The 20,687-nt window shown below is 37.1% G+C and overlaps 1 protein-coding gene across 1 annotated transcript in view; it reads right to left on the bottom strand.

Moving 5' to 3' along the window:
* Positions 1–20,687, bottom strand: part of NELL2 (neural EGFL like 2) — a 320,895-nt gene that overhangs the window by 82,636 nt on the left and 217,572 nt on the right. The window contains exons 14-15 of the mRNA XM_045553976.1: positions 8,771–8,893; positions 5,321–5,416 (exon numbers count right to left, since the gene is read on the bottom strand). Coding sequence (XP_045409932.1) covers positions 5,321–5,416; positions 8,771–8,893 — 219 coding nt within the window. The remainder of the gene's footprint in view (positions 1–5,320; positions 5,417–8,770; positions 8,894–20,687) is intronic.

Here is a 20,687-nt window from a genome sequence, read left to right as displayed (position 1 = left end):
TTTTATTTTTATTTTTTCATTTTATAACAGGAGAAGCACTATTGGGATATAAACCCGCACTTTACACAAAGTTCATTAATACACATTCATGCATCAAATGTAATTTAATCGCTTTTATCATTAGAAACTAAGCTTCAATATCAGATGTGTCTCAGCAAGCATGAGCGTAGATTCCTTCTTAGGCAGATTAACAGATCCCCCCCAGGGCTGTGTGCCCAGGTTACAAAGGCACCCAATGGTCAGCTGTGCATCTCTTCCCTTGAGAAATTCAGGTCCAGAAAAGTGACTTTAATAAGACAGTACAGGAACAGAAGCAGAGCTTCCTTCATCCCAAATTTCCTTTATTGCAATATAATTTATTTAGTGTTTCTTTCATATGAAGTTTGTATGTGTTTAGCTAGAGCATAATAAATTTGAAATACCAAAAAACAGGCCATCATTATTAGTAATGCAAAGGTATGCATGTATCTAACGTTTTTCTCTTTTTAGCTATTTATCAAGTTATCTCAAATTATCCTCTTCTCCCACAAAAGGATAAATGTTATGATAATGGATTTCCACTGAGTCATTTTGGCAACAAAACGTAAGCTATGTCATAAATGTTTTGAGAATTTTTTTCTTGCTTCTGAATTTTTTTCAGTCTTCCTATGTAAATGATATTAATTGATGCAACCTTCTGAAAATTATGCCTTAAAAAAAAACAAAACAAAACAAAACCAAAGTGGCCCGGTGCAGTGGCTCACACCTATAGTCCTAGTCCTCCGGGAGGCCAAGGCAGGAGGACTGCTTGAGGTCAGGAGTTTGAAACCAGCCTGAGCAAGAGTGAGACTCTCTCTCTACTAAAATAGAAAAAATTAGCCTGGTTTGGTGGTTGCACGCCTGTAGTCCCAGCTAATCAGGAGGCTGAGACAGGAGGATCACTTGAACCCAGGTATTGGAGGCTGCAGTGAGCTATGATGATGCCACTGCACTTTAGCTAGGGTGGCAGAGCAATATTCTGTCTCAAAAATAAAAAAAAGTGATCATGAAACTAAATTAACATATATCTTTTAAAATGAAAATGTGCTAATTCAACAATATCAGGAAACTTAATAGTTTGACATTAATAATAAATGCTAACTGTACATACTATTAGCAAAATAACTTTTTCCTAAAATAAAAGGATTTCTACTGTCTATAACAGTAATAAGGTAAATTTTAAAAAATTAACCAACCTCAATCCTTTTGAAGTAAAGCAGTATTCATATATGCCTCATGCTTCATTTATGTCATGTTGAAACAAAATACATTAAAAAGCTACAAACACTTAGGAATGCAACTTAAATTTATATTCATTTAAGTACTCACTAAAAATAATTAAAATCTCATCTCATGTTTTGATCAATGGCTAAGAAATCCATTATTTTACACACAGGAAAAAAAGAAGCATTTATCATCAACATGTCTGATCTCCTCTTTGATACTGCAGCATTTTTTTTCAGCTTTGCCATTTGTTACCAACTTTTTCCCAGTTATAAACATTTTAAATTGATTTAAGGCAGTAGTTGCTTAGAGGGAACTGTAAAATCTTTTAGAGTTATGCTTTAAATCATTACTGAAAGATTTACTTTTAGTATAATAAGACAGCTTTCCATATTAATTAGATCATCAGACACGTTTGCTGAGGTTTAGCAGTTGTGTGATGAATACAGCATGGCAGTGATAGAGCTGTAAACCTCGGCACATAGATTTCTAATACATTTTATTGAGTTAGCCCAAGAAATAATCACTCTGCTAAATCCAAGTTAAACACCTGATGGAATGTTAGGATATTTAATTAAAAATGAAATTATGCTGTACATGTGGGTGATTTTACACAATGGCTAAAATAGAAGTCCATGAAAAATTAATTTCACTTAGTAAAAAAGCATACACATAGCCCCTTTATGAAGCTGGTAAATGAATTCAACCATTTCTACTTAGATATACATGATGCAGAAACAGATTAAATACATGAGGGGAGGGAGGTGCAGGAGAGATCTTCTCAACTAAAGGAACAAAGTTGGTAGATGTCGTGTACATTAAGATTGTCTTTCAAAAAACAAGTAAATCCTATTACTTCACCCTCAGTGATTCCACTGTGAGGGCTCAAAAGATGGCCACTGGGGCCATGGATCAATCTCTTTTCTAAGCTACCAGGCAGCATTCAGTTCCAGCAGGCTAAATTTAGGCCATTCCTATTCTTAGAAATCTTGACAATCTTCATGTTTTCCTTACCTTGGAAAAGAACAACTGCCCAGTCTTCACTGTTAAAGGCAACAAACTGGATTATTTGGCAGTTGAAGGTGGGGCATAGCAAAAAGCACAGACTTGATGAAGAATGACAGTATGATGAATTCCTGGGCAAACAGCATGGCATAGGAAAAAAAGAAAGGAAGGGAAAGGCAGAGGGAGAGAAGAAGGAAGGAAAAAAGAAATACTGGACTAGAAATGAGAAGACCTAAATTCCAGATTGCAGATTTGGATCTACAATAAAACACCTATGTAAGTTCCGTCACCTTTCTGTGCCTTAATTACCTCATCTGCCATATGAAAGTATAGGATCAGAAAACCCTGAGGATCTCTTTAAACTAACATTCAAAAAAGTCTAGCAAATATGGAAACAACCCCACCGTCTTTTTCCTCACCATCTAATTGATCACTCATTTATGCATTTCGTTTTTCACCAAGTATTTATGGAACACCTCCCAAGATGCAGGGCTTGAACCATGTTTTGCAGATACAAAAGTGAACAAGATACACTCTGCGCCCTCATGAAGCTGAGTGCCTGGGGTGGTAACGAGGCAACAGGGCAGATGAACAAGAGGGTAAATCTGAGTGCAAAACCAGGGGCCAAGTCTTGAAGTACCTTATACACGAAGTTTAAAATGTGGCCTTTATCCTGAGGGCAATGAGGGACACCAAAGTTTTCTTCAGTATGGAGTGATATGATCAGATTTGTGCTCTGATATTTTGGCATATTGGACTAGAGAAACACAAACCTGAAAGCCCTGCATAACTACAGTGTCCCGGCCAGAATGAAAAGAAAGGGATCCTTGTAAAATATGGAATCAAAAAGATTTGACTGGATGTGAAAGAGGACAAGAGGGAGATGACTTCCTGATGACCGGCCTAGAAAACTTGGCGGATAAAGCTACCATTCACTGAAATAAAGAGCAGAAGTGAAGAATCAGGTTTTGGTGGAAGAGGGAAGGAGGGGAGGAGGCACCAGTCATACAGGAGAGGATGAGTTCAGTTTGGGGTCTTTGGATTTAAGGTCCCCTGAGAAACATACCGGGATGCACTGGATAAAAAGCGCGGGTCTGAGAGTAGAAAGATCTTTGTTTTCAGCTTCTAACTCTGACTTTAGGGAAAAAAATTAATCATTCTGAAAACCAATATTTTTGTATGTAAATGGAGATAGCAGGTGCCTTGGAAGAGAGTTGTGAAGACTAAGGTGATGTATAAGGGGTGCAAGACACTGAGAAGTTAAGTAACTCACCCAAGGCCACCTAACAAGTAAACAGTAGAGCCAGATTTTGAGCCCACATCTGTTCTCAGAGCCCTTGGCTGCTACAGACAGCTACTTAAGAGTTAGTCTGGAATTATCTTCTCACAGACTGAAAGTTCAAGGATAATTAAATAGAGAGAGCTACATATTCTGCCGGGGTATTTTAAACTCCAGTCTTAAATATTACATTGCTAACATTAATTTTATGCCATTCCAGATTTTCACAATCTCATGACATTGTTCCTAGTGGAAGAATGATATGCAGGATTGGGCATGGCCACTATTCATCCCAGATTTTCTGGTCTAATCTTTATTTAAAAATTCCACGCTATTATCCTCATACCATTGAAATGTCCTGAAAAAGCCAGTATTTCCATATCCAGGTTCTGCACCCTAAGTAGCACAAAATACTGCATTCAGGACACCTGGTCACCACAGGTGTTGATGTACAGGAGGTCCACAGTGCACCTTGACGTGTATGGGTGAACCAGTGGATTTCATGGGATAGAAATATTGAAGGACCATTGCATTAGTGGTGCCTGATTTTGATCTAGTAAATCCTATGACAGTTAATTACTAAAAATCTGTACTTTTAACAAATTAACAAGCTCTATAGGTGATTTATATGCACGATAAATTTAGAGAGATGCTGGTTTAAGAAATAATTCCCTTAAGAGTCCCACATATCAAAGATAGTCACTATGTATTTTCCATTAGATACTTCTGAAATCAGTTAGTCACTACAATACTTAGTCTACAAGTACTTAGAGGTACTTGTAGAAAGAGATGATGATCTAGTGATGCAACCGTTTTGTGAGCATCCTTCTGTGCAGTGCAGTATCTAGCCAGTAAAATGTTCACTTCTCAAATGGAGCAGAACATTTTCTGTCTCACGTTCTGATAAGTTAGTGTTTTTATTAAACCAGATGATTCTGCAAGTGGAATAGAGGCAGAGAATGCACTGCATTGAGATTTATGAAAAGCAATATCAAATGACAACTGTCTATCACCAGTGGCAGCAGCTTTCTCTTACGGAAAATAACCAGACTCTGAGGTCATCTGCTATTGGAAGCTACTTAACCAAAAGCAACCAAAACTATGACTGCCATAATTTTCATTAGGACCTAATATTCAAAACACATTTTTTATTCCCAAGGTCTGTTTTTCATCTGATAGAACATTTTACTTTGGGGTCATAAGTTATGTACAGATTATATATTATCTTAAAAATTATTTTTAAAGTTTCTAGTATTACTATCCATCAGAAAGTATAAGTTCAGAATAGACTGGGATGAGGAATAATTAAGGAGCAGAAAACTTTAAATATTTTCTAAATAAATAACAAGGAATGAATACTAAATGGTTCAGATAAAAAATTATTAAAAATTAACAACCGTGGATGCCGGAGGTAGTGTGTTGTAGGCACTGAGTTGGCCATAAGCTTCAACTATATGCTTTAACATAGTCATACAGATTCCAGTAAAAATGGGCTCCAAATGAGTGAAATGAATTATGAAGTCATGAAATCCTGGGTAATTCCACACATCCTTCTGAAAAACTTCAATATGCATTTAGTTATAATAGATGCAAAACCTTTTTAGAGTGACTTTGGGGAATCACCCAGTGAATACGCCTCACTGAAACTTCCCACCTCCTCCCTTCTAGCACTTCCTTATTAATAGCTCCATGCTTTGAGAGCCCACTTGAAACTTGAAACATTATTTTCCTCATGGATTACTTTATGCATTGGCATAAAAATTCATTTTCTAGAAGATGAAATTATATTCTTACCTGTTTCACAGCTGGGTCCAGTGAAGCCTTGTGGGCAGGCACACACATTAGCAGCAATACAGGCTCCTCCATTCCTACAGCCATCTTTGCAAAATGCTAAAATAATTCAGACAGATACATGATTTTAGCACTTTAGAAGTAAGTAGTTTAATAAACTCCAAACCCAGTTTGTCATCATTCCCTTGGAGATGTGGACATCAAATTATAAGAGCTACCATAATTTCATATTCATGTAATATTTTCCATATATGCAACAAACTTCAACACAATTTGTAAAACAGTACTCTTCCCAACGTTCAAAAAATATTTCACCCATAAAAAATACTGAAATTAAAAAAAACCAGTAACCTTACACAACAGAAATTGTATAAAACTCAGATTGTAGGTTATTGTAACAATCCTATTTGAAAATAAACCTAAAAAATGGCAGCTATCGTAGAAGGGCAAACCACTATGTAGGGAATAAGACCAGGAGACAGGAAATGACTTAATCTCATGAGGCTCTGACCATTTTACATACTGGTCAAAGTGCTGAAATATTAGAAAAAATACCCCATCCTTCAAAAATTTCTAAGCCAGTCCTGCTGATGAATTAACCAACAGTAAGAAAAAATTGCTAGAGTGGTCTTCTGGGAGCATCTTGCATTCCTCTGCCAAGGACAGGTCAGGATCCAGGATCAAGGGCAAAGGCACTGCATATCAGAGTGGGTTTAGGAATGAGGAGAAAAGTTTTTCTGTGAGTAGGAAAAGGAACCAAGGTCTGAAACACTGTAAGGGTGATCTTTTGAGATATGCTGCCTTCAAAGAAGCACAGAAAAAAGGAGAGAAAAACAAGACAGGTGAGCAAAACAAGGGGTGAATAAAACAAGAGAAGGAGATGGAGCTTCCTTAGAAGCTTCTGTTTCAACTTCAGCTTATTTTTTGGCTCTGTAAGACTAAGGGGCTGCTTCCTCAGCCTGACAAGGTCCGTCATGAATGAATTAGACCAGCTTGTTCCAGGCATCGGGGCAAAAGTTTTTCCTCTAGTTTTCTGTTATGTGTTCCTCTACTTAGGTAAGATATACTTTCTCAGAGTGATAAAATAGAAATCTGAAATTCTAGTGCTAAGTTAAAAAGATGAGCACAAAGAGGTCATCTGGCTTCTTTGGTTTTAAGTCCTGAGTTCTTTGGTCCTTCATCCTAGGCAAAACAATACAAAAACAATATAGCTCAGCGAGGATTTGCAAAGGAATTTAGAATTTAAAGGTCATAAGCATCTACCAGACCATGTGCATATTTTCCTTGGAGTAATTTTCTAGGTTGCAGTCTGTTGATACAGCACAGAATTCAATGATTCAGAGCCTACATCTAAACTACTTATCTCTCAGCTTTTTTCTATTCCCATCAGAGATACACACAGGAACTGAAGAGTCTTTATTGAGGGAATCCATAGTCCTGACTTCCAGAAGGAATTTATAGATCCTTGACGTTTCACCTTTTTTCAAATATAAGAATTATCTGTCTGCATCCACTCACGATTTTAAGAGTTCTTTTTCCTACGAAATTTATTCTTCATGTTAAATAGAAATCAAAATAAAGTAGAAATAAGAGAGAGCAGCTGTAAGACTCCCAGATGAAACTTTAAGCCCAAACAAACTCTCAGAACACCAGGTGCTTTGGGGGAAGTCCTAAGGGTTGAGTTGTACAGTGGTCATCGTTTTTCCACAGGGCATAGGGTCCAAGACCCCAGAGGATGCCTACAACCATAGATAGTACAGAACCCTATAGATACATGTTTTTTCCTATAGGTACATACCTATGATAAAGTTTAATTTGTAAATTAGGTACAGTAAGAGATTAACAACAATAACTAATAATAAAACACAACAATTATAACAACATGCCAGCAACACTACTGTTGTGCTTTGGGGCCATTAGTAAGTAAAATAAGGGTTCCTTGAATCTGAGCACTGTGACTCGACAACAGTTGGTCTGATAACCAAAAAGGCTACAAAGTGATTAATGGGAAGGTAGTGTAGACAGCATGGGTCTTCTTTGACAAAAGGATGATTGACGAATGATGTGGAATTTAAAACTTATGAATCGTTTATTTCTGGGATTTTCCATTTAATATTTTCAGACCACGGTTGACCATGGGTAACTAAAACCATCAAAAGTGAAACTGCAGATAAAGAAGGACAACTGCACTACACTGTAGACTCTAAAAGTCTGGCTTTTATCAGGATTTGTCTAGTGTTTTCAAGCAAATATTTGTGGGATTTGAACCCCACCCGAGAAGGCCTCCTACACAATGACCTACACTAAAGATTTCCATTGAGTTTGGAAACCGGAATAATCTGGCCCATCCATACTGGCTCCAGGGTATTGTTACAGACCAGGCCTTTAAGGCCCCTGCTCATGAGCCTCTGTGCTAACAACATTTCCTTGCTTTTTCCTCCCTCCCACATACACGGTATTGTAGCAAATTGCTTTCAGTGAACTCTGAGATAAAGGACACAGTATATTTAAGGAATGGGTAGTTTTGAAGCTTGAAATGCCTAAATTGGACAAGTCACATGACATAATAAGGAATATAAACTTTATCCTATGGGAGTTGGTAGAGTTTCCAAAATAGTCCTTTATTTCCCTTGTGAAATAGGAGGTCAGATCATCTGATGAAGGAAAAGAAGACAGTGGTGGAAAAGTGAATTAATGGATATTGATGAAATACAGTTGGATTATTCTCTGATGGAAATGAAAATCGGAGCTCAACAGGACATTTAAAAGAATTATCAACTGGCATTGACAAACCAGCTAAAATGGGAAACTACAACATATAGAGCCCCAATGTGCACAGCTAATTTATCTTCTACAGTAGTGTCCAACAGCTCACAAGAGAGCAGAGAACAGACTGACCCCAAATGGAGGTGTTTCACAGTGGAGTATGGCACTATAATAAATGGGTTGATGGAGCTGCTAGAAAAATAGCTGTCATGATATACACACACATGTTTGGGCTCAAAAAGAAACACCTGAAGCTGGGAGAACTAGTAAACTGGATGCAAAGGAAGGTTCAAAGAGACTGAAGATCAAGAGTCACAGAAGAAACAGAATGAACAAACTGGAAGGAAAGGAACTTGGGATTAGGCAATAAAATGTTGAAGTTTAAGATTTCAAAGATGGAGCAGTTCTGGACAAAAATGCCCAGGATGTGGTTGTGGGTATGGTTTGCTAGAAAGGAGTAGAGATGAAACCACTGTGACTGAGGCCAAGGAACATCAGGTCAAAGGAGTGGGCCACTTAAACACTGAAGTAACCCAGGAGGACGGCGAGACCTCAGAGGAAGGCTCTCAGCCACATACCAAAGCTCTCAGTGACTTTGGGGAGGACCCAGAAGGTACATAACAGGATACAAAGTAGATGGATTGCATTAGACATAAGGAAAGAGGTATTGGTATTTAAACCTTTTACCTTTGCATGTGGTTCCATTGCCCGTATAGCCTGGCTTGCAAACACAGTTGTGTCCTCCGACGGTGTTAAAGCATAAAGCATTTTCATCACAGTTGTGCTGATTTGTGATGCATTCATCATGCTCTGAAATGAGGAATACAATTTTGTTACTCAAAGATACATTTTCAAAGACATTATATTTTAAACTGCACCTGCGTCTTGGTTATTCCATGGCAATTCTTTCAACCACAGACATAATAAATTATAAATTAAAGAAGGCCCCAGATTTTGAAGTATTGTATACTCCTTGTGAAGTACATACATAGTTTACGCATCTACAAACACTGAATACAAAAGGATTTGGACAATGATTGGAAGGAAGAGAAGGATGAGGATTAATTCTCAGAAGTAGATTCCAAAGTCAGCTGTATACAATCTCTGTGGTTAATATTTGGTGAGTTATTCTCATGAAATAAATCTGGCACCTAACTCTTCCCTGCAGCATGTAAGTGGTGACAGGAAAGGATGTGAAATTGTATTGCTCTGTGAGTCATGACCAGCAGGATAATGGAGTTGAAGTTCTAGGAGTTAGATGCCTGCAGTTAACACTAGCATCCAGGCTTGCAGGCATAAAGATTCTTATGCAAACTGCTGGGGGAATGTTTGACCTCCTTAAGTTCCTTCCCTCTGCAAAGAAAGTATCACACATCTATTAAATAAGACAAACTTGCTCTTATAATATGTGCAAATACAAACTTTCAAATATGTAATCAATATCATACTTCTTTTAACTGCTTGGAACTTGATGCTTTTGAAAGCACTGACTTATTTGATCCTCCCAGCACCCCTGTGAGAGAGGCAGAACCGATACCGTTACCACCGTTTTAAAGATGAGTCAATGGTGGCTCAGAGCGTTCAAGGAGCCTGCCTAAGTTCACAAGAATATTAGGTAACTTCAGAATTTTAGCTCAGCGTTCAGTAAAAAAAGTAAATGTAGGGAATGAAATACAGTGAATATGAGAAAGCAAACATCTAACATCAAAATCAAGAAGAGTAGGAAATGAAATACGTGAGGAAATGCATACAAATTATTATAGTTGAGCCATCTAAAATCCTTACAGTGGCACTACTTATTACTTGGTCTCTTACATAAATATGATTTAGGCCTAAAATTAAATATATATTTTAATGACTTACATTGATTGAGCCATTAATTCCATATGATGTAAATCATGAAAGTCAAAAGAAATGTTTGCTTTTCATTTTAGAACTCTTTGTATTCCAGACATTATAATGGTAATATATCTAACTTTGAAAAAAATTGTCTTTGGCATGTACAGTTGAAATTAGACTAAAATCACTTAATTCAACTACTAAAATATAATGCCCTGTATTTTATTTTTTAAAAAATAAAGAGTAACATTTTGCTATAAAAGTTTATGTCTCATGCTATACAAGCACAAAGTTGTGACAGGTTTAACTGGATCCCTGTAACAAAACTCTTAGAGATTATTTCCAATAACCCTTCAGAGGATAGAAAGACTTCAATCACTATGGTTTCAGAACTGCATGAATGGATATCTTATTTTCCAAATTCCTGACTGAATAACCCAAAATTGTGAAAAATTCCACCCTTATTATCTAGTATCATAGTTTTTATAGTTTGCATAGTTTTTATAAATTCATGCATATTATTGGTAGCTTAAAATTTAGCTGGATTACACACAGGTCTCCTAATTGGGGCTATCCTTGGACCACCATCAAACTTCAGAGGGTCTAGAATAGGCAGCCCACCTACCTTTGGGTTCGGCTGCCTAAAGCAAAATAAATCTACTCTCTCTTGCACCTGCTGCCAATTTTCTTCCCAGTGCAAGTCAAAGTGCTGCAGCTAATCTATAAATCTCTGTATGGACAGCCATAGGCCCTTTAAAGACAGCTGCTGATCGATTTGATGCTGTTTTAATCCCTGCCTTGGTTGTCTTCTTAATTAGACCATACTCACTGGGTAGAGGAAGGGCCTAACAAGATTCAGTTTAGCACCCAGTACGATAATGTTCAATAAACGTTAAATAATTACACAACCTGGAATCTTGTTTCCTTTGTTGTCATTTAACTCTCATGGTTACTGAAATGAGTAAGTGTGCTCCTAAGCAACTCAAAGGTAAAGACAGTTTTCATTTTTTTGTTTATTTTTTTTTTGAAACAGAGTCTCTGTTACCCAGGCTAGAGTGCCGTGGCATCAGCCTAGCTCACAGCACCCTCAAACTCCTGGGCTCAAGCAATCCTCCTGCCTCAGCCTCCTGAGTAGCTAGGACTACAGGTATGCGCCACCACGCCCGGCTAACGTTTTCTATATATATTTTTAGTTGTCCATATAATTTCTTTCTATTTTTTTAGTAGAGACAGAGTCTCGCTCTTGCTCAGGCTGGTCTCGAACTCCTGAGCTCAAACGATCCACCCTCCTTGGCCTCCCAGAGTGCTAGGATTACAGGCGTGAGCCACTGTGCCCAGCCTAAAGACAGTTTTAAATGCATCCGTGCCTTTACACATATTATTCGCTGGGTTTGAAGTCTCCTTCCCCACAGGTTCTCCTGGAAAACTCTCACCATTTTTAAAGATTACACTAAAATGTCATGGTTTATGTGAAGATACCTTAGTCTCCCCTCCTACAGAGCAGGGGCTACTGTCTATTTTCCTCAGCACTATATACAAGGCTCTGTTATTCTATTTTATTGTAATTGTCTAATTCTCCTTGGTCCTCCATTCTTTAAAGCTCCACCTGGATTGTACATTTTTAGACAAGAATTTTGTATTGCTCTTTGTATCCCATTTCAGCATTTAAAGAATGTTTCTTGAATAAATGATGGGATGATTGTATAAATAACTGAAGCAAGAGAAAAACTACTTCCTCTGCCATCATTCAAGCCAATCTCAATTTGTTCAGTTGTAGATTAGATGCCAAGTGGAGAGCTATTAAATATTAAAAACCTGAGCTGTGTTTTACACTGGGTTCACGACAGTGTTGTTTTATTTGATTTTGGATATTTCAAGTATGCATTAAGGTAGCAGGACATATTTTGAAAATGGAAAATATTAGTTCCTTTACACTTACCACTTTAAATTTTTTCCACACTACTTAAAGTTGGTTATAGTTATAATTATCAACTAAACTGTGACCTTAGAGAAAGCCTTTAAAAATGCCTCTAGTCTCACAGAAGAATTAACTTTAATTTGATAGCCCTTAAGACAGAATGTAAATGAAGCAATGAGCAAATATTCTGTAAAGTCATCTCAATAAATAGTTAATTATTGCTCTCCCATATCCAGTTTTGACCAGATGTTGATTTCTTTCCCTTTCTCTGACTCACACATCCCTAAGGACTCCACCATCAACTCACCAGTTCACTTCTCCATTTTAATACTTCCTCCAACATTTTCAAGATATAATAAGTGAAATAGGGAGCGAGATTCTCAGATAAAATTTAAATCAATACTGTTATACAGTTTGAGAAGAGCATGTCAGGATGCAATAATGAATGAATTCCAAGGTTTATTTCACATATATTGAAAGGCATACATTCAGATCTGGTTTAGAATATCTAATCCATAAGATTCAATGCTATCTTTACATCCTCATTAAAGATTTCATTGTTCATGTGATATGACAAGCCAAGTAACAGCTGGGATTGAAACCAAAGGCACCTGTTTCTAACTCTTCTTCATCAAAAATATTAGCACATGGTTAATTTAATCATTCTTTGTGTCTATAAATTTGAAATTTAAATGAAATGGAAAGAAGAAATAAACATATAGAAAGAAAACGCCATCACTCAACAGTACTAAACACAAGTAATTTGGGTGTCAATCATCACAGTACATTTTATATAGAATCCATAATCTTACAGTGATAGCTAGGAAATATTTGGCCTGTGTGCCATAATTTCTTTGCTGTGCATCTCTACATACAATGTAAAATTGATTTTATACCAGTGACAAGGGTCAATATAGTAAAAAGGAAAAAAAATAACAATATACACAACTGGATTCACCTAAATGGAGATGTAACATATAACAATAATATTTTGCTTTCACTAATTTATCCCTAAATTAACCTGGGTAGGTTAAGGTAGCTAATATCCCTTTAAGACTCCACACCCAACAGTGTCATCAGTCATAACAACATGCACCGGGACTTAAATTGAGCTGTTTGCAGAATGAATATGTTATCTAGAGACAAAATGGCCACTCTACAATTTACATAGCTTTCCTCACCATGATTGCAACACAGGCATGCAATACGACAAAGCACATGTTCTATTCAAGAATTTCAATATCATAAAAAATGCAAATACTGTAGAAAATAGTAGTGAAAGTTCATCATTTAAACATATCTACATTTAAATTTAATTAAATACACTTTCTTCCATGTCTGTTGTGTATTAGGATGTTCTTGGGATAAAAAGATGATTATAAAAGTAGCTGACTTCAAAAAGCTTACAGTTTACTTGTGAATATAAAAGAAAAATACAAATGTCTTTAGTACCTGGCTTCATTATGAGAAATAATAAAAAAGTAAACTCTGTTTACAGAGAGTTGTAAGAGATCAAGGGAGGAAGAAGTCATTTTTGATTGGGTTAGGTGGGATCCAGGAATGACTTTACAAAGAATGAAGAATTTGACACGGATAATATTTTTTACATATGTTGGGAGGTGGGCAGGAAGTTCAGATTCCAAATTAAGACACCATCTGCGTACTTGGCCTCTTTTGTTTTTGGAATCTTGAGGCTCTTAAAAATTTGAATAAAACTGAATGATTTGTAATAATCATAGCTACAATTCAGTGCTTATTAAATGCCACTTACTTTATAACACACATTACCTTATTTAACCCTTGTATTAATTAAGAAACATTACCATTATTTACAGAAAATTAAACTTGGCTTGGAGAGGTTAGGTGGCTTGCCCAAGATCACACACCTAGTAAGCAGTAGAGTTGTGGATCACATCTGACTCCAAAATCCAGGTTACTGATTACTATGCAATAATGTCATCTGACATATTTAATGCTTGTGTTTTCCCCAATCGGTTTTTTTAATCCTAGTTTGTTCTTTGTAATTACCCAGAGGTTTTTAAATGTTTACACAATTTAATGTCTTTTTGTTGTATGTGGAGCCTTCTTTTGCTTCACAATTAGGAAGTTATCATCTCTTTATTGTATTTTCTACTTTTTTTTTAACATTGGCCAAAAGGAGCCTTATTACAGTTATAGACAGAGCTTCTTAGGGCCAAGGACTGAGGTAACTTTCTGTTCATACTAAAATCCACATTTTCACAAGGTTTAAAGAAGTTTTCTTTCTTTTTTTTTTTTTTTAAAGGAAGATACTAATTTGATCACATTCAAACCGCTGCACAACAAAGCAACCAGTTCACTGAACTTAGATTCCAGCACTAATTCCCTTAACTTAAAAATCTCTTGAAGTTCAACATCAAACCAGTTTGGCAAACATATACCTCCAATGTCCAAGAGTCCTCTCCTCTGATACTAGTGGTCAGGCCCTAGTAACACTGTCCACTGCTTCTGGAAAATCTGCTAGATCTTTTGGCTGACACCTTTATACACTAGATTCTGCTCTTCTGCTAACAGAACATAATATACCTTCATAGCTGGCCTACTACTCTCACAGAAACTTCTTCTCTGATGTATTTCTCCAGCCATAAGAAATATATTGTTGATATTGTATCTTCTACTCTTCTATACAAATCTAGAAATTTTGGAAAAACAGCAGCCATAGTAACATACAAGTGTAAGTTTCACAAAGAAAGCTGTTTCATTTTCCCCAAGTGTTTACTGGAATATAAATTTTACATGAGTAAGTTCTCTTAGATTGTGGTTGGATATGGCCCTAAACATAGGCACAACCTAGCTCTGGTATTAACTATTATCTGATTATTAGAAATCTGGGAACAAGCTCCCTTAGGCTTAAGGCTAAATAAGTCTTGGAGCAAGGAAGCCAATAAAGAGGTGCAAATTAGTCTTGAGGAGCTTGTAATAACAGCCTCAAACTGTAGGTCAGGCATGGTGGCTCACGTCCTGGCACTTTGGGAAGCCAAGGTGGGAGGAACACTTGAGGCCAGGAGCTTAAGACCAGCCTGAGCAGCACAGTGAGACCCCATCTCTACAAAAAATAGAAAAATTCGCCAGGCATGGTGGTGCACACCCGTAGTCCCAGATACTTGGAAAGCTAAGGCAGGAGAATCACTTGAGCCCAGAAGTTTGAGGTTGCAGTGAGCTATGATGACACCACTGCACTCTAGCTGGGCAACAGAGGAGACCCTGTCTCAAACAAACAAAAAGACCCCAAACACTATATATTTAGAGGGATGATTTATCTAAAAAAATATATGGCTGCTTAGTCATTTTCCTCTAATATTTCTGTAGACCAGACTCCTTGCCTTAAGATATTAACGGTTTTTGCAGAAGTTCATCCATAAGCTTCATTCATAAGTGTCTGACCAAAGTAAATATGTAGTGCTCTGCACTGGTTTGTGAAGAGCATCAGAATAACCAGTCCACAGATCTGCCATATTGAGACCTCTTGTTTTCCTCTAAAAAGAATGGCAACAGTTGTGTGTCCTCAGATAAAATATACTGTCTCCATTCTATTGAATTAAATTTTCTGAACTTGTCCACAGCTTCCTAGTACCTTCACAAGATAATTATTCTAGTGCAGATCTTCTCAAAATGAGTATAAACTGAGTATAAACAATGTTTTGTATTACAACATAATTTCTAGATGGTTTTGGGGTCTATAAGAAAAAAGTGGAACTCCTTCCTTCCTTCTCCCTCCCTTCCTTCTCTTCACAGATACTTAGCAGTCTGGTATATGAAGACATTGTTTTATAATTCATTAGATAATTTAAAATGTCCTTGATTAAAGGTAATGTACTAGAACCCTAACTAAATTTAAAAGATACAGTAGAAAAAAGTGAGAGAATTATGTACTATTTTAATGAGCAATAGTAAGGAGGCAGGGTGATACAGTATATATTCTAATCTCCAGACAGGCTTGATTTTAGATGTCATTTTATCCTAGTTCCATGGCCCTGAGAAAGTCACACTTTCTATGTTTAAAATGAAGAAATTAAGACCTGTATCAGAGAGCTGTTGTGAAGAATAAACTTAACGTATGAATGTAAAGACCCTGGCAAATGATACTCAAATATTAGTTACTTATCTACTTCAGTGTGAAATTTTTTTTTGCCTTCGTTAGCTAGATAATATCCTCTTTTCCATTTAATATTAATTCTGTGGAGAAAATCTAAACGTCCTACAGAGTTTGCTCTTTTCATAATCTTTTCTGAAATCACATACATTTAGTCATTTTTCTGACTTCCAAAATGCCACTACTTTCAATAGTTTACATGAAGGGCAAAATGCCTGCCATCATACTGACCGATGACTCTTCATTTTCCTTCTTATAATCACCTTACTCACTTTGTAATATAGAAAAAAGTTTATTTACTGTCTTTTTAACAGACATATATTTCATTTTAACAGAAATCTCCTTTAATGCCATTTAAGTGGCTGCACGAAATCATACTTTAAACTTGTTCAATGCCCGTATCAGTGGCAAACCCTTTAAAACTCATTTTTATCACCCAAGCATTTTTTATTCATTATTCAAGTTTCTTGTTCACTGACCACCAATTCAATACTGACTTCTTGTTATTCTTCAGTTTGCTTGGCAACTAGGAATGTGTTCAGATTTCCTTCTTTTGACATGCTTGGTTTATTTTCTTCTAATCTTTTCACTGGTGTGCTCAGCCTCCTTTCCTAATCCTTATTTGATCAAGAATCTTAACAACCAAAGCACACTCAAATTTCCTCCCTACCCTTACAGTAATTTCACAAAGTAATCCACATTCTGATTTTATGGAAAAAAGAGGTTTTGTTTCATTTTGTGTTTCATGAAATAAGCTTTGGCTGAACATATTGTAGGACAACAAAAGTCTTGTAACTATCAGCCAGATCATTTACATTTGTTTTCTCAACACATGATTTTGATGTTTCTGCGATGGGCCCTTGTGCTCTGGAGGATACAAAGATGCATAGTCTGAGATTTAGGACCTTAAGGAATTTTTGAACTATTAGAAGATTGGTGATATGAATAGATAACAACTATGCTATATTGTAGATGTTGTTTTATGCTATAAAAATAATCGTAACAATGACCGTAGCTAATACTTAAGTGCTTCTTATATGCTATGAAGCAGCAGTGGTCCCCAATCCTTTTGCCAAAAGGTTTCATAGAAGACAATCTTTCCACAGACAAGGGGTGGGGGGAGATGTTTTGGGGGAAGAGGGAGCTCAGGTGGTGACGTCTGGCTCTGTCTTCCTAACAGGCCACAGACTGGTACCAGGCAATGGCCTGGGGGTTGGGGACTGCACCTATAAAGCACTAGGCTAAGTGTTTTACATACAGTATCCCCTTTTAGTCTTCACAAAAGCCTATTCAGGTAGGTACTATTATTATGCCTATTTTACAAGTGAGAATACAGAGCTTTCTTAGAGCAATTAGTACCCTCTCTGGCATCATATAGCTAGGAAGTAGGAAGTGATAAAACCAGAAATCATCTTCAGTGTTTTAAAAAACTATAACCTATAAAGAAAGATCTCATGAGGCTTAAAGAGGTCAAAGAGATGAGGACTGACTGAAGAGTCTGGGAAAGCATTAGGTAGGAAATAGGCCAAACAGGTGGGTCTTGAAAGATAGGAAAGGTTTTAACAGAAAAGAGTAAGGATTGGAAAGAGTACTGTACCTGCATGTGGAGAAAACACAGGTGCAGAAGATAAAAGCATGGGGTATACTAGGGCCATCAAGTGCTTAAGCTGGCAGATGGTAATGATTGAAAGGGAATAGTAAGGAGTAAGTGTTGGCAGGATCCAGCATTCAACATGATTTCATTTGGTAAGCAATAAACAGCCACTTCCAGCTGTAGTAAAAAGGTGACATGAAAAAATTACAGTTGATTTTTAAGAAAATTAATCTAACAGTAATGTGTAGATGAGGAGAGCCTAACTTCCCTTGACCAAGTGGGCTTCTCGTGTTAGAAAGTTAGCATCGCCTTCTTTTTGAAATCCTTCTTTCTTTTATTGTATTCCTTTTCACTGAGATTATTACTGAGAATTGAGACAGGAGTCTGTGCAATACTGACAAGAGGAGGAGGAAGAGGATAAGGAGGAAGAGAAGGAGAAGGGTGGACAAAGTAGAAGAGGGAGTGGAGGAGGGGGAGGAGAAGGGTAGTGGCAATGACAAAGACAACAAACAGAAACTGGTGCCAAGCACTGTGCTGAGTAATGTGTATGTGCAGCATAAGGAAGTACTTCAGGACATAGGAGGAAGAGTTGGGAAGTTAGCACCAAAATCATAAGATTCAAATCCCTGGAAGGCAAGAATCACATCTTATTCATTTTATACATGCCAGCCCCTATATGCTTTTGTGGAATTGAACTCTGTTGAATAGAGGGTCTGAGGCAGAATGGACAAAATGATGGAGAAAGAGGGGCAAATTTAGACATAGAACTGATGGGCTCCAATGTGAATCAATATTTGGGCCAAGAGGAAGAAAGGCATTAGAGAACTCAGGTTCTTAACCTGGGTGACTGAGAAGATGGTGGTGAGATGAATAGATACAAGAGGATTTATTGTGTTTAGGGATTTTTGTTGTTGCCTGTTTTGGTTTTGTTTTTATGGCAAAGAAGAAAATAGATTTAAAAAGTTAAAATATAAAACAACCATAGGAAAATGAATTTACTCAATTGATAATGATACCAAACACTCCACACCCAAAATCTGTCTGTTGGACAACCACCCAGATGGTAAACCCTGAGGTCTAATTCATCATTCACCCACAACATCCAATGCAATGACTGGCACAAAAATGGTTTCCAATGAATATCTGATAGAGAATGCACCAATCACTATAAAAAGTGTGTCTCAATCTAACACTCAAAACATGTAGAGACTTGCTTATGCAGAATATCCAAGGTATTCTAGAGTGGCAATGCTGCACATCTCTTGCTTTCTCTTCAAATGCTTGCCCCATGTCTGTCTCCTCACTCTCAGCACATGACCCCATGAATAATTTCACAGAAAAACATCCAGGTCCTCAGGAGGGAACATCTCAGACTTTACACCTACACACAAATATGCAGCTAAATCTATCCTTAAGCCTTTTTTCCTCCCAAACAAGGAATCTGGGAGTCACCACGGTCTCCTCCCTCCCTTCCCTCTTACCCACCACATTCACCTGGGGACCACATCACCAGAATTCTATTTCCTTGAAAGTTCTCATTTCCATCTCCCCCATCTCCATCCCCATTGCTCTGCAGCTGCCAGAATGTGGGCACTAACTAGCTCTTGTTTGGATTAGTGCAATAGCCTCATGGTGACACCACTGCCTCCAGTTTGATCCATCTCCAGAACGTTATCAGAATGACTTTTCATAACATATGATCTCCTCTCCCTGCCACCATCCTCTCCCCATTCTCTCCTCTTCTCTCTTGATCTTGCTATTAGTGACACACCATTGTTTTTACTAACCATCAAGGTACCATCTCATCATTAAAGCTTTCATTATGACCTTTGGCTTTCACCAAACTGTACCACTGATGCATTCATTGCATTATTTTATTAGTAACATCATTTACTGTGACTCTACTAAAGGTCAACGATCATCTCAGCCAATTTCTGTACATGTCTTTCTTGTGTGCTTTCCTGTTTCTTCAATGCACAAGTGCTGTTCTCTGTCCAGAAAGCCCTTCCTCACTTTTTATGCCTAACTCTCTTGCTCATGTCCCACTCAGATCAAATAATGCCTCCTTCTTCAGAAAATCTTCCTTGAAACTCTCTCAGTCTAATTTAGATGACCCCTATATAGCACCTACGAGTATTGTGTTGAATTTCATCATAATATTTGAAAGCCAAGAAAGTCATCATAATATTTGAAAGCCAAGAATGTGTAGTGGTTAAGAGAAAGGACTCTGGAGCCAGGTGGCCTCAGTTCAAAGCCTGGCTCTGCCTTTTACTGCCTGTGAAGTTTTGGGCAAGTTACTTAATCTGTCTAAGCCACAGTCTCTTCCTCTGTAAAAGGGACCTAATAATTTGTTGTTAGGAGGATTGTACAGGAGTAAAATCCCCAGCAGGATCTGGGACAGTACTCAGTAATAAAACAAATATTTCTATAGTAAAAATATGACTATTCACCAAACAGAAACAATAAAGATGAGAAATAGCCTCATATCAGATCAAATTTTGCTACCAAATGAATTTTAAAAATAAACATTTGAACTGCCTATATCCTTCACCTAGATTCACTCATTGTTATTGTGCTTGAACTTTTTTTACTATGTCCCTCTAGAACCTCTTTGAAGTAAAAATTAATGACAAAACAAAATAACATGATAATAAGGTAAATAAACATTTGATTTTCACAGCTGTCTGGGCTTTTTGGAGTTCATAACTATAGATAAGGGATTGTGGATCTATGGTATGCTCTTCACAGAGCTGGGAGGATCCAATGTGATAATGTATGGAAAGCACTGAGAATGATCCTGCCACATGTAGTGCGTTACAAGTTAGTATTAGATTAGCCCTCATCACGCTTTCAGGGATTAATTCTGTTACCTGTGCCCCCATAATCAATATACACCTTGAAGTGGGACATTTTAATAATAGATCTTTGAATTCTCAATTCTTGCCATAACACCTGATACATTTAAGGCATTTGGTAAGTGTGGATGAATGAATGATGGTCAGGCTCCAATATATAAAAAAAAATCAACATTTTTCAATTTCTTAGAGTATTTTAAATCTAGCATTTATTGCACTCAAAATCCATGTAACATGCTTGGGATTTAACATTTAGAACACTTATC

This window comes from Lemur catta, chromosome 6, assembly GCF_020740605.2.
Source record: "Lemur catta isolate mLemCat1 chromosome 6, mLemCat1.pri, whole genome shotgun sequence".
NCBI classification, from domain to species: domain Eukaryota; kingdom Metazoa; phylum Chordata; class Mammalia; order Primates; family Lemuridae; genus Lemur; species Lemur catta.
This window is presented reverse-complemented; position numbering and strand designations above follow the sequence as displayed.